The sequence below is a fragment of the Vigna umbellata genome, chromosome 9 (assembly GCF_029865625.1).
Source record: "Vigna umbellata cultivar VRB3 chromosome 9, Vumbellata_1.0, whole genome shotgun sequence".
Lineage (NCBI taxonomy): Eukaryota > Viridiplantae > Streptophyta > Magnoliopsida > Fabales > Fabaceae > Vigna > Vigna umbellata.
In genome coordinates, this window is record NC_142173.1 from 25,667,823 (window position 1) to 25,682,449 (window position 14,627).

Below are 14,627 nucleotides of genomic sequence, written 5' to 3' on the forward strand. Positions count from 1 at the left end.
TGAATTCAACACTGTTAGTCCGAACACCAAAACCGAACACCATCTTGGATTAAACACTATTAGGCCGAACGCTAAAACCATACATCATATTGAATTCAACACTATTAGGCCGAACGCCAAAACCGAACACCATCTTGGATTAAACACTATTAGGTCGAACGCTAAAACCGAACATCATATTGAATCGACTACTGTTTGGATGAACGCTCAAAGATCAAGCCTCATCAAGTCCGAACACTACCTTTGACGAGTACTTCCTGAGGATAAACATCATCGAGAACGAACGTTCCCTATGAACGATCACTAACTAAGAATAAACATCATCAAGACCGAACGCTAACCATCACTAATGTACCAAGACCGAACGCTTAAGATTGAAACCTAAGATTACCAACTTAAGGTCGAACGCTCATAATCACTAATACACCAAGGCCGAACGCTCAAGATCCAAACCTAAGAATACCAACTTAAGGCCGAACGCTCAAGATTGTTACCCAAGAGTACCAAGTTAAGAATGAACGCTTATACTCACTAATGTATCAAGACCAAACACTCAAAATCAAACACTATTAAACCGGACACCATTAGGACAAACGTTTTGAGTCTTGGTCGAACCCCTAGGTCAATTTGCCGAACACCTAAAGTACGAGAGAATCCTGGCCTAATGATCACTAACACATGACCGACCAGTACCACATCAGCACTTCACCGAACAGTATTAAATCAAAGCCTGATCGAACGGTACTAAATCCAATTCTGACCGAACGGTACTAATTCAACACTTAACAGAACGGTATTAAACTCACACTTAACCGTAAGGTACCAATTGAACTCTAGAGCGAAAGTTATTCCGAATATAACCTTCAATATAACCTCCAATATAACCTTCAACAAAATCTGAATCAACAAAACCTTCAATATAACCTCCACCTTGAAAGTTATTCCGAAAGAGTAATCCAGTATTAAGAGACCCATGTATGTATCTAAGCATTCACTTTAACGCTTGCTAGTGAATTTGTCCAGGATCAATCATAAACCGACTGAGAACACTTACCCCATGCGCTAGGTCAGGTCTTGTGCAGACCATGCCATACATAATGCTCCCAAACCCATTTGAAAATGAAACAGATTTCATCTTCCTCCTTTCATCCTTGGTCTTCGAGCATTGTTCTTTGGTGAGTTTCAAGTGTTGACCGATCAGTGTGCCAGCTGGTTTTGATTCATTCATCTGATACCTTAAAATCACCTTCTGCAAATAAATCTTTTGAGATAAAAACAAGTTTCCCTCCAGTTTATCTCTCTTTATGTCAATGTCCAAGATCCGCCTTGCTTCTCCAAGTTCCTTCATCTTGAAAGCACCACTCAACTTTGCTTTCATCTCATGTCATTGCTGGCAATCAGAATATCATCCACATATAGAAGAAGATACAGTATCTCATTGTCATAGTTCAAGTATACACGCAGTCATCATAATTGCACCGCTTGAAGTTTAGCTTTTTCAGGAAATCATCAAATTTCCCGTACCTCTGCCTTGGACTTTGCTTCAAGCCATACAGAGACTTATGCAACAGGCACACCCTTTCATCCAAAGAAAACCCCTCCGGCTGCTTCATATAAATGGTTTCCTCCAAGTCTTCATGCAGAAACGCAGTCCTCACATCCAACTGTTCTAGATGCAAATTGCGGTGAGTAACTATCACCATTAAAACTCTGACCGAACATTGCTTCACAATAGGAGAAAAAATCTCATGATAATCTACACCCTCAATCTGAGTAAAGCCTTTGGCAATAACCTTGCTTTGTACCTTGCTTTTTTACCCCCTGGTATAGCTTCCTTTTTCTTGAGGATCCATTTTGAACCTACAACCTTCTTACCCTTTGGCAGATCCACCAATCTCCAGGTGTTATTCTTCCTCAACGGCTTCAGCTCTTCCTCCATAGCACCCTACCAAAGATGTCGATCACTACTGTGAAGAGCCTCCTTGTAACTTCTCGGTTCACCCGAGCTTTCAAGATCTTCAGCAACATTCAAGGCGTAGCAAATTAAATTTGCCTCTCCAAACCGTTTGGTTGGCTTAGAGATCCTCCTTTCCCTATCACGGACAAGCTGATAATTCCTCAATTCATCACCAGCTCCTCTTGAGTGACTCACATCACCAGATATACCATCTGTATCATCACCAAGATCTGTGATAGACTGGCTTTGCCCTTCACCCGTTCGGTTCTCATCTAATGACCGAACGATTTCGTCTCGCACTTCATCCAATCGGTCTTCCTCAATCAATGACCGAACGACTCCATCAGTAGTATGCTCCACCTCAACGAACGTATTCTTCTCGCATCTAGGATTTTCAGTATGCATTGTCATTCTCGTTTCGTCAAAAGCGACATCCCTACTAATTATCAGCTTGAACGGTTTAGTATCTAACCTCCATAGCCTGTATCCCTTAACTCCTTCAGCATATCTAAGGAATACACTCTTTACCGCTCGGGCCTCCAGCTTATCCCCTTTGATATGAGCAAATGCCAAAGAACCGAACACCCTCAAGTTTGAGTAATCAGTCGGTCGTCCACTCCAAACTTCCATTGGTGTTTTGTGATTGAGATCCGAAGACAGACTCCTGTTAAGCAAGTATACGACTGTATTGGCAGCCTATCCCCAGAAAGCCTTTGATAACCTTGATCCAAGTAGCATGCACCGAACCCTCTCCAGAATTGTTCTGTTCATCCTTTCAGCCAGACCATTCTGTTGAGGAGTTCCCACTACAGTCTTGTGCCTCCTGATCCCTTTAAACTTGCAGAACTCATTAAATTCCTCTAAAACAAACTCCAGACCATTGTCAGTTCTCAAACATTTCAGCCTACACCCCAATTGGTTCTCGGTCTATGTATGCCACTCCTTGAGTCTCTAAAAAGTTTTAGATTTATTCTTCAGAACGTAAATCCACACTCTTCTTGAAAAATCATCAATGATGCTAGGAAATACGCTCCTCCACCATGAGTCTGAGTTCTTGCAGGTCCCCACAAGTCAGTATGAGCGTACTCAAATGGTCGTTCGTTAAGTGCTTCCCTTAACCGAACGGTATCCTGTGTGATTTCTCCAAGACGCAATGATCACAAAAATCCAGCTTCTGCAGTTTATCACCCAGAAGTAAGCCTTGCTTCTCCAATTCTTCAAGAACCTTCTCATTGATATGACCCATCCTTAAGTGCCAAAGCCGAGCAGTGTTCAGTCTTCCCACTTGCTACCGAGACATGACCAATGACTGTGGATCCCTCCAAAATGTACAAGTCATTCTTCCTTCTCCCTTTGACAACCACAGAATCTCCAGAACACACCTTCTTCACTTAATCTTAGACTTTTGTGGTGTAACCTCCAAGATCAAAAGAACTTATTGAAATTAAATTTCTCTTCAGTTTAGGCACATACCTCACATCCTGCAGTACCATCTCCGATTATCAAACATCTTCAGCCTTACCGACCCCACTTCACTCGGCAAGCCTTGTTATTTCCCAGCAGCACATTTCCATGCTTCTTCTGATCCAGACTCTCAAAGAACTCCTTCATCGGGCACGTGTGATAGCTGCAGCCAGAATCCATGACCCAACTCCTTTGAGAATCTTCAGACGAAGTCAACAGAACACCAGCAGATTCATATCCTTCAGAAGCCTCTGCCACATCAGCAGTTTCCTGTGGCCGAACGGTTTTGCCCTTCTATGGACAATACTTCTTGATACGTCCCATCTTCTGGCACTTAAAACATCTCACTTGTTTCACACCTTCTAGCTTCTACTTCTTCCCATTTCCAGCCCGCTTCTTCCATTTCCCTTTCACCGAAATCAACCCAAATGCCACCTCCTCGGTTGCCTTCGAATCTTGGAACTTTTGAAATTCCTTGGTTCTTATTGACGTCACAACCTCCTCTAGCGTGATCACCTGATCTTTACCATAGAGCAAGGCATCCCTGAAATGCTCGAAGGTTCTTGGAAGTGCATTCAGAAGAATAACTGCTTTATCTCATCTTTCAATCTCACGTCAATATTCTCCAGATCGTCAACAATCTTAGTGAATTTTGCAAGCTGCTCCTCTATGGTTCTTGAATCTGTCATCTTGAACGAATAGAGTTGTTGCTTCAGACACAACCTATGAGCCAGTGATCTCGTCATGTACAAAGATTCCAACTTCGCCTATATTCCAGTCACAGTTTTTTCCTTCACAACCTCCCTCAGCGTCTTATCACCCAGACACAGTATGATTGCACTTCTTGCTTTATCCACCATTCTTTTCTTCTCTTCTTGCGACATTGCAGCACCCATGTTCCACTCACCCTTCAACGCTTCATCGCATCCCTGTTGTATCAAGATCGCCTCCATCTTGATCTTCCACAGCCCGAAATCATTAGAATCATTGAACTTCTCAATGTCGAACTTGGTTGTCGTCGCTTCTGGAGTTTCTTGATTCACAGCCCCACGGTGGGTGCCAATTGTTGAGTTCGAGTGTGAAACGGAGAAACAGAAAAACCCAAAGAAGAAAGAAGAGAAAACACAGAGAGAAAAAAAGATCTGAATATTTCGAGATTGAATTGATTCTTAAAACGCAATGACAGGCTACAATATATAGCCAATCCAAGCGACTGAAAACAAACAACAGAAAGACGAACAGTCGTTTAAGAAAAAACTGACCGAAGGTCGAGTATAACAAAGACTGAAAAAAGAAACATACGAACCAAAATCGAATCTACAAAACCGAACGATCATAAGAGAACGTTCAGTCACAAAGGACCAGAACAAACCGAACGATTATCAACATAAAACCGAACGACCAAAGAATAATAGAAGAGTCTAATCAACAACCTAATCCATGAAATTAGAAAACGTGTTGGGTATAGTCTCTGAAAAATTATCTATTAAGCTGTTAATTGACAGGACCATTTTATTCATAATAGAATCTCTGCATTTTACTTATCTTCTCTGAAGAATCTATGACTTGAATTGATTCAAATGATGGAGTCCATAGTTTTCAGAGCTTAATGTTCAAATTTAACACATATAAAAGGACTTGGGATTTTTGTACTAATTGATTTTACACGCCTTAATGCTCAGTCCACTTTTACTTATTATTCATTTAACTTTCCGAATATTATTTGCAAGAAGAAGAGGCACATTCTGGAAAGGAGATGATTATTCAACTACATGTGCTATCCTTTTAATTGAAATACATAACATAATTTATAAACTGGAGAAACTTTGTTTCTGCTTACATCATGCACACAAAAAGTCTGGTGACTATTCAAATCGCACTTAATAATAGTCTAATTTCACAAGTAAAATATTGTTCTTGCCATTTACAGACAAACTTTTTTTCCTTAATTCCATTACTGTAAAAAAACTAGATATTTAACATTGGATAAAGACAATGATAACAAATTGACACTAATTAATTATGATAGTATCAAATTTGCAGTGCAGTGAATTATAAAAATCAACTCTAATGAAATAGTATTAACTTTTGAAGGTTAATTTTAACTAGTATTCATTAAGTCGAGACTAACTTATTATTAATTATTAACTTGATTTTATTTAGAACAGTTTATTCAATGTGTTTTAAAATTTATTTAATTTAACATTGTTTAAGCCAATAATAATGACTTTAATTTGAAAAAATTGTTTGGTGAGATAATTTTTTTTTCATTGGATGAAAGAGAAATATGTGAATGAAAAAAAATCAGTCTAGGAGAAAAAATAATATAAAAAAGAGAAAAAAATGATCGGGAGAAGATTTATAATCTCTAAATTTAGACTTCTAGAACAAAAATAATTTATTGCATACATTCATTTTAAAAATGTAAAAAGCCTCCTTTGTGTGCGCTTGGTTAAAATCTACTTATTTTAAAATTTTATTCTATAAAACAAGCATCTTAAAGCTATACGTAAAAGTGAGTGATTAGCAAGGAAATAACTAAAAAACAATTCAAAATTCTACTTTTTAATGGGAGCAAATTGAATTTATTAATATTAGTTTCTACAAAGTTCATTAAGATGTTCAAATGTAACAACAATATATCGATCGACGATGTCATATTTATTAACAATAATACAGCTAAAATTTAAGTATAGGTTTGTTACCTTGTAAAAATTGAGTTTTTGATATTAAGCTGATGAGCTGGATATATAAATAGAGAGAGAAAGAGAATTATATAAAAAAAAAATTACAAAATAAGTAGCTTGTATTACTGTATATATATTTTTAAAAGTAATAATTTAATAATACGAAACTGTGTAGCCAATACATAGATGGACATAGAGGTGGATTAATATGGTATAAAGCAGGAGGTTTAATTTTGATAGGAGCTGATAAAGATGAAGTCAGGGATGATAAAGAGAGGGAATTAAAAGCAACTGGTTTTCCCTACTAATAACGACTCCGAAGTGTTCAGCCATATCCATATTCTCAGCTTTCATGTTATCTGGTAGTTCCCAGTTGAAGTGATAGAGTAAGAGAGCCAGCGGAAGCATAATGCTTGCCAAACCAAATGCCATGCCTGGGCACATTCTCCTTCCTGCCCCAAATGGCACATACTCATAGTTATTCCCTTTGAAATCCACGCAGTTACCTTCGAATCTCTCTGGTATAAACCTCTCAGCATCACTCCAATATTCAGGATCTCTTCCAATACTCCATGCGTTTATCATAACTCTCGTCTTTTTCGGTATTTCGTATCCACCAAGCTTTCTTACTTCACTGCATTCTCTAGGGAGCAACAAAGGAGCTGGTGGGTGTAACCTCAACGTTTCTTTCATCACCAACTTCAAATAATTAAGCTCCTCTACATCACTTTCACCAATTCTTTCCTTTTCTCTAAATGCTTCTCTTATCTCGCTTTGTGCTTTCTCCATCACTCTTGGGTTTTTCACTATTTCTGCCATTATCCAGTCTAATACTGACGCTGAAGTATCAGTTCCCGCCACAAATATATCCTTCGATCAAATATTCAAAAAACAAGGAGATAAACACGTACTCTCACATATATTAAGGTAGATTTAGGAGACAAGTGTTTACTAACCAATATCAAAGCTTTGATTTGTGTCGTCGTCATCTTGAAGTCGGGATTGTCATTTTGTTGAATTCTGAGAAGAACGTCGACAAAATCCTCATCCTCCACTTCAACGCCGTCTTCTTTTGCCTCTTTTCGTTTTTCTTCATGTTCTTTCACAACGTTATCCAATACCTTGTCAACCTGCTTCTGCAGCTGCTCCAATTTTGCCCTCTTCCCAGTTATGAAATGTATGAATTTCAACGAAGGAAAGAGATCGACAAAACTAAATCCTGCCGCTTCTTCTATTACTCTTCGCATCAGAGGCACAACAAATTCTTGGTCCTTATATTTTCTACCAAAAGCTGCCCTGAAAACAAAATCACTCATCAAGGAGTAAATTTTAGCAGTAAGATTGACGGGTGAACCTGCTGATTTTCGAATTGAATCTATAAACTTTGCCGTCTCCTCTTCTCTGATGAAAGAGAAAGACTTGACCCTTTTGGCGCTTAGAAGCTCCAACACAGATATTTTTTTTATTTGTCTCCAGTAATCACCATATGGAGCAAAAACAATATTCTTTCCTCCATAGGACAAAATGTCACCGAAAACAAATTGAGGTCTCTGCGCAAAAGCAGTATCATTTGTTTTCATTATTTCCTTGGCCAAGCCGGGCGAGGATGCAACCACTGTAGAAATTTCACCAAGTTGGAGGTGCATGAGAGGTCCATATATATGAGCAAGCTTGTAGAAAGCACGATGTGGAAGTGAACCTGCTCCTGATAGTTGATGCAGGTTGCCTATGAAAGGTAGCTTCTTTGGACCAGGGGGTAGTTTGTGAGAGTCGTTAGCTTTTAGCTTGTAATATTTTGCAAACCAATTCCATAGAAAGAAGAGAGATATGACAATAACCAAGAAGTTGGCTTCAGCTTCCATGGCTTTATAGTTTATTGTCTGTTAAGTGTTTGTATTGTTTGCCATGGCCTGCTTCCTATTTATAGAATTTTCGATCCGCTTCGACAACAATTTTACCTTTTTTAATGGAAGAACAATACTTTGGGCGTTGAAATTCCGTGAGTACCTGTTAGTTTTTCTACATTTTACCTAATATCTACAAAATATAAAATACATTAAATACTTGCCACTAAAAGAAAAATAATAAGAAAATAATCAATTTATATTTTAACTTCGATATTTTCACATTTTCTTTCAATCGCTTCCCTCTCTTTTTATAACTCTTGTTTAATGAGACGTGTCCACATCACAGGAAAAGCTTATTCCATAGCATTAATGTATTTACAATAATAAAAATCTTTTCTTATATGTGCTTTATTTCGAATAAAATTGATAAAAATTGGGATCAATAATAATATCAAACCTATATAATTCATGTTTGATGTTTCATGATATTAATTACTTGTTTGAATTAAGAATTTTGAATGCATTGAGTGCTTTATTGAAAGGTCTATTGTAGTGGGTAAGAAATGTTACTAATAGCATTTCAACCTGTGTTGGTCATTATTGACGAATAAATTCATCACCTCGTATACTTGAATTATCGATGACCATAATCCTTCAATAATTATCGACGATCATAATACTTCAATAATTATCTAGAACCTCGAATTATCTGTAATTATTGAAAGATTACAACAGTCAGTAATTATCGTTGATAATTATCGACAACTTTTATTTGCTGATAATTGTTGTCGATAATTACCAATAATCCTTTATCCGTCGATAATTACCGACGAATTTTTAACCGTCGAAAATTTATTGATAAATATCCATTATCAATGACTATTTACCATTACTGACTAATTTTCATCAGAAATTACAGTTTTAAAAAAATAATTATTTGGTCTTAAACCTCAAATTATCTATCTTATATATAATATTTGAAATTAAACTTACCGCGAAATCTTTAATAGAGTTCAGAAGAAAATTATTACACGTATAAGTTACTCATTTAGACTTTTCTTTATAGAAAACAATATAGGTAATTTCCATATATTTATTTAAAATATTTTTCAATAATAGATCTTATTTGTGAAGTGTAATTTTTATTTTTATTATGAGTTTGGTATGATCTTCATGTTTTTGTTCTTAATTTTTAATTCTTTTTAATAAAATTTTCATTTGAATACTATTAGGTTTGGTCGTGTGAGCATAGGTAAAATGTCAAATTTCAAGGATACCTTGAGATAATAATTATTTTTATTTTAAAATAGTTTTTTAATATAATTTATTTTTCAAGTTCTTTTTGGTATTTTCTTGTATATATACTAAGGATTTGTGAATTAAATATTTCTATCAATCTTTATCAATGCGGTAAGTGTAATTTGAAACATTATATAAGATGGATAGTTTGAGGTTTAAGACTTACAAACCATTTTTTTCTATCACTACTTAGGGTATGCTTTGTATTAGTTTTATATCATTGATTTTGATGTTCTAATGTATTTTTTATTCAAATATATGATTCAAACGTTTGACTATATAAACCTTCAAAAAGGAAACAATTGTCTTTAGTCATTGATCTTTTATTTTATTTTTTCTTCTTTAAAGAAAGCATAACAATCAATTAGATGGTTGTTGACTATATTGTCTAAACAATAAAACACGCCATTTTAATTTAATAATTTCTAAAAAACTATACTTATAACATTTTATTAAAAAATTAATAGTAATACAAAATTTTATTATAATTTATGAATATTCTATGTAACGTAAGAATTAATATTTATAATATGAGGTTTAAGTTGAAAAAAATCTTAATTTCTCTCAAAATTAATATCTTACATATTTTAGTTGTTGGCATAACAATTATTTATTAAAATAAATCAATTATATAACATTGATATATACATATATGGATTTGCTAAACTGAACTGAGGAAGAGCAACACATTACGGTATCGCGAGTTGTTGTGTATGGGTGAGAGAGAGAGGATGAAGACGAGAAAGAAACAAATTGAATAAGTGAGGAAGGTGGATTAGGGTTAGGTAAGTGTTTCTGATTTTTTTCAGTTAGAACTACTATAGGAATGACAAAGAGAAGGTTAGAGTGAAAAAGATGAAAGAGAAGGGGTTGAGAGGAACGAGGGATGAGAGAGGAATGAATAAGAATTTAACGATTTCTTATTTTTTTTTTTTAGTTTTAAGAATCTATAATATAATATAAGAGTATTTTTGTTTATTAAAATCTATTATTACTAAAATATACTAACTCAAATATATATATATAACTGATCTCATATACTTGTTTCTCATTCGGTCCCTCGCACGCTTGTATTACCACGTAGTTACCACGTGGTTCATTTGATTTTAGAAAATAATGAATTTATATTACTTAGATAGAAACATTATTACAAAAGTAATATCTTATATATTTATATTTACATAAATTTAAATATATGATATAGAAAAAGATACGGTGACCTTTTTATAATTAGTTAGTAATATTTTCATATTTATTCTATGTAAGATTGTTATTTTACATTGATTAAATTTTCATTAGATATAAAAAATTATTTATACATTGGTAAAATGCTAAATCAACGTTGAGAAATTTGGGTTCCCTTTTCGTCTGGTTCGAAAAGTCATCTTACCGAACTATGACTGAAAGTCTTTCATAGAGTGGACTTGTCAAAAAAATGTGGTTGAAAAGAAACCAAAAAGTTGTTTAGCCAAGAAAAAAAAATCATTTTGTAAAATGCTGTATATCTAGATACTATTTGGCGGTCATTATATCCATTATGATTTTCTAACATTGTTAAATTGGCGTAGATTTTGTCATTGTAGGCTACAGGAATATTTTGTCATTCTTCAGTATTTAAAAAAAAAACATAAAGTTTCACTTTACTTTATTTTCTCTCTTTCAAAAAGTTTATATATGAAATTTTTTCATATACTTTGTATTTTATATATAGTATTTGTTTTAAAATGCTACACATTGAATTTAAACATAACCTATCATATTCACGAAATTAGATAATGTACGTATATTTAATATTTTACTAAGTATTATACAAAAAAAAGTAGCATATAATATTTAAAAAATAAATAAGTAGACATTATGTCTCATTCGTTGCTACTTTTCGTCAGGAGACAACATTTTCTTTCTTCTAGTATGCAAAAGAAAATTTGTGAAATGTAAGAAAAATATGATACGTGATGTCATTTTAAAAGCAATAGATAAAGTATTCCGGTATTACTACAAAACAAAATATATTATATATGGTGCGATATTGTTAACAAATAACTTCATTTTTTTAAGTATTATAGGGATTTGATTTCTTATATTTGCATGTATTTTATCCATTCTTTAAATAAATTTCAGTTTTTTAAATCAGTCTTTAACGTTTTGGTGAAAAAAGATCACAAATTATATATATATATATATATATATATATATATATATATATATATATATATATATATATATATATGTATTTTATAGTTTTTAGTTTATATGTTATATTGTATTGTGATATGGCCATATCCATACAAATTAATGACTTTTTTTTTCTTATGGATAGAATGATCACTTTAACACGAGATTAATATCAATAATTATTAGCTTAGAACAAAATAGGATTATCAATAACTGAATCATAATTAAGTAGTATTAATCCAAAATTATAAATACAAGTTATAAGTTATTGTATATTGTATTTATTGTACATTAACTGTTATAACTGTTTAACATTGAGTTTGACATGAAATACCTTATACACATAACATTTACTTATTCAAATGGAATGAAGGATAAAATAGTGACAAAAACATGAATTCACAAAACTTAGAAAAATTATGAATGAAGATACTCCCATGATACTTGAATTAGCTATTAATTTTATCACCAAATTTAAAATACTTTGTAGCATGAAAACATAGTAAGAGAAATTGTTGTTTTAAGAAGTCAAAATATATTTATTAATACGAAAAATATTGCACTTATTAATAAAGAGATTGGTGTTATTTGTAAAGAGACATAATAGAGCTGAAGGAGTCTTTGGCAGAGCAACGGAAATGATAGAAGCAGGCTACTCCGTAAACTAGTGACGTACTTTAAGATCCATGAAAAATATTTACCTTAATAGTAACAATTTTATTACTAGTAGTAGTAATAAATTTCTTTGTAAATGAAAAATATAATTAATAAGTTTATGTAAAAATAAAATGTGGAAAGCTAAATAAAAAATTTTGATAACTTAAATGGTAGAAAATTGTGGTGATTTCAAGAACATGGGTTCAAACTCTTTTCAACCTTTTTGTTTAAAAAAAATTAAAATAATGATAGTGGATAAGCACACCATGTTTGAAGTCATTATTGAGGGATCAGATATGTCAAGTGGTGATTAAAATATTAATATAATAAAATAATAAATAATATTAAAAAATTGTTAGATAGTAAAATTTTTTGGACTATAAATAGCCATGAGAGGGGAGGTTATTTTGCACAAAGAGAGGAAGAATCAAGTTATAAATCTTGAGAAATAGAGAAGAAAGAGTTACGAAGAAATTTTTAGTTGCGAGAAGAGTAGAAGTTCTTGAGGGTTTTCGGGGAAACAAATTCTGAGCAAGAGATTAAGTCTGAAATAGAGGTAGGGGAGCTAACCTTTCTAAGCTTTTATATTATGATTTAATATTGTTTTATTACTATTCATGTCTTGAAATTCTGTGTGAATACTGTTAATGAAAAACATAGGTGCTTGTTATATATCTATCTATATTAAATTTCTGTGTTAATATTACATATTGTTGTTTTGAATCTGCAAATAAGAAATTTGTTAAAACTAGTTGAGGAACACTTTGGCTAAGGAAAGACTTGGTACTTAAGTTGTCCATTGTGACGCACCTCTCTTTCCTAGAAGTCTACTTGACAAGTTTTTAACTTAAATCTTGTTGAACAGATTATGTAATGTTAAATTATTGTGCAATATATCTTGTTGGAATGAAAATTTCTGATGAATTCATGTTATTGTGGTAGATATGGAATTATGAATTATAACTGTGATGGTAGGATAGAGGAATCTTAAAAACCGGAGTTGGTACATCCTTGATCATAGAGCAGCCCTGGTCAAATCCAGTAAGTTGTGACTAGTCATATGTACTGGCGTTTATGGTGAGTTTGATTCGTCAAACATTTGATTCTTCTCCAGTGACCATTTATGGTGATATTTTAGTATTGTTAATTTATTTTGTGATATATTCATTTTGTATGATTTTTGTGATGATTGTATTTTATTGTATTGGATTTGAATTTATGCATCTGAACATGATATGAGTATTATGGGGAGATTTTGTAATGGTATAATATGAGTTGAGGAATATGAGCATGGTATGAGTCTCGTGGAGAGATTCTGTAATGATATGGTATTTGTGTATATGTTGATGTTGAGGGTCTTGTTGTTGGAGGTTATCCTGATACTCTAATAATCATCCAGTCTCAAGTAGAGAAGGATGAATTATGTGGTGAGAGGGGCAGGAGGTCCTGGTCTATGTGCCGGTTTTGGACATAGTGTTGAAGACTAACCTTGTGTATGGTATGGAGTATTTTGTAAGTGTATTTGTAAGAAGAAGTAGAAGTCATCACAAGTGCATAACCTCCCGTGACTGCTCATCAACGTATAATCCGAATGAGTGTCTATTGGATATTGTGGAATGAGTGTCTATTCAGTATTGTGGGATGAGTGTCTATTGGGTATTGTGGAATGAGTGTCTATTGGGTATTGTGGAATGAGTGTCTATTGAGTATTGTGGGATAAGTGTCTATTGGGTATTGTGGGATGAATGTCTATTGGGTATTGTGGGATGAGTATCTATTAGGGATTGTAGTATGATGGGATGAATATCTATGATGCGATTGTTGTATGATGCATGTTTTATAAATGATTTGTTGCATGTTAGTTCACCCTACTTGTTTGTGTTTGTGTATGTGCGATGATCGTTTGATTCAGTGCCAATGAAGAAAGAGATAGAAGAATAAATTAGAAGAATTCGAGTTATATTTATGAGTTTGTAGTTGAAATATGAGTTTAAAATATATATATATATATATATATATATATATATATATATATATATCAACTAATCAAGTGTGAGATTATGGGATATTACCTTAAATATAATGCTACAATGTATAAATTATGAATTATCAAGTGTGAGATTATGGAATGTTACACGTACAATCCACCACCGAGACAATAACATAGGCTGTAACATCCCAAAAATACAGTAGTAAACCATATGATAGAAATAATTACATTTAATAATATATCAGTTCAGTCTTACACTAATCAACGCAAGTTCATGGCCGAACGACCTTACATAAAGGTTTTCATTTAAACCATACACGATAAGGGAAGACATGACCGAACGGTTTACAAAAGATCCTACCGAACGGTCAGATAAAATCAAAAGAGGAGGTGACCGAACGATCACCTCACAATAAAACTACCATCTACCAATCGAACGTTCCTACTGCTCGGTCTTCACTTCCACCTCTATCAAATTTTCTTCTTCCAGCGCATCTTCCAACAACGCGTCTCCTTCTGCTCACATCCACACGGATGATCATTGCAACGAC

General features: G+C 33.5%; 2 protein-coding genes across 2 annotated transcripts; both read right to left on the reverse strand.

Moving 5' to 3' along the window:
• Nucleotides 1-1,945: 1,945 nt before the first annotated feature.
• LOC148193059 (uncharacterized) lies at nucleotides 1,946-2,587 on the reverse strand. Its single transcript, XM_088099350.1, has one exon. The coding sequence runs from the start codon at nucleotides 2,585-2,587 to the stop codon at nucleotides 1,946-1,948; it is 642 nt and encodes a 213-aa protein (XP_087955476.1).
• A 3,680-nt stretch (nucleotides 2,588-6,267) lies between these two features.
• Nucleotides 6,268-7,983, reverse strand: LOC124848205 (cytochrome P450 71D8-like). Its single transcript, XM_047325845.2, has 2 exons — nucleotides 7,065-7,983; nucleotides 6,268-6,978 (listed from the first exon to the last, which is right to left on the reverse strand). The coding sequence occupies exons 1-2, from the start codon at nucleotides 7,968-7,970 to the stop codon at nucleotides 6,367-6,369; spliced, it is 1,518 nt and encodes a 505-aa protein (XP_047181801.1). The 5' UTR covers nucleotides 7,971-7,983; the 3' UTR covers nucleotides 6,268-6,366.
• Between the last annotated feature and the right edge of the window lie 6,644 nt (nucleotides 7,984-14,627).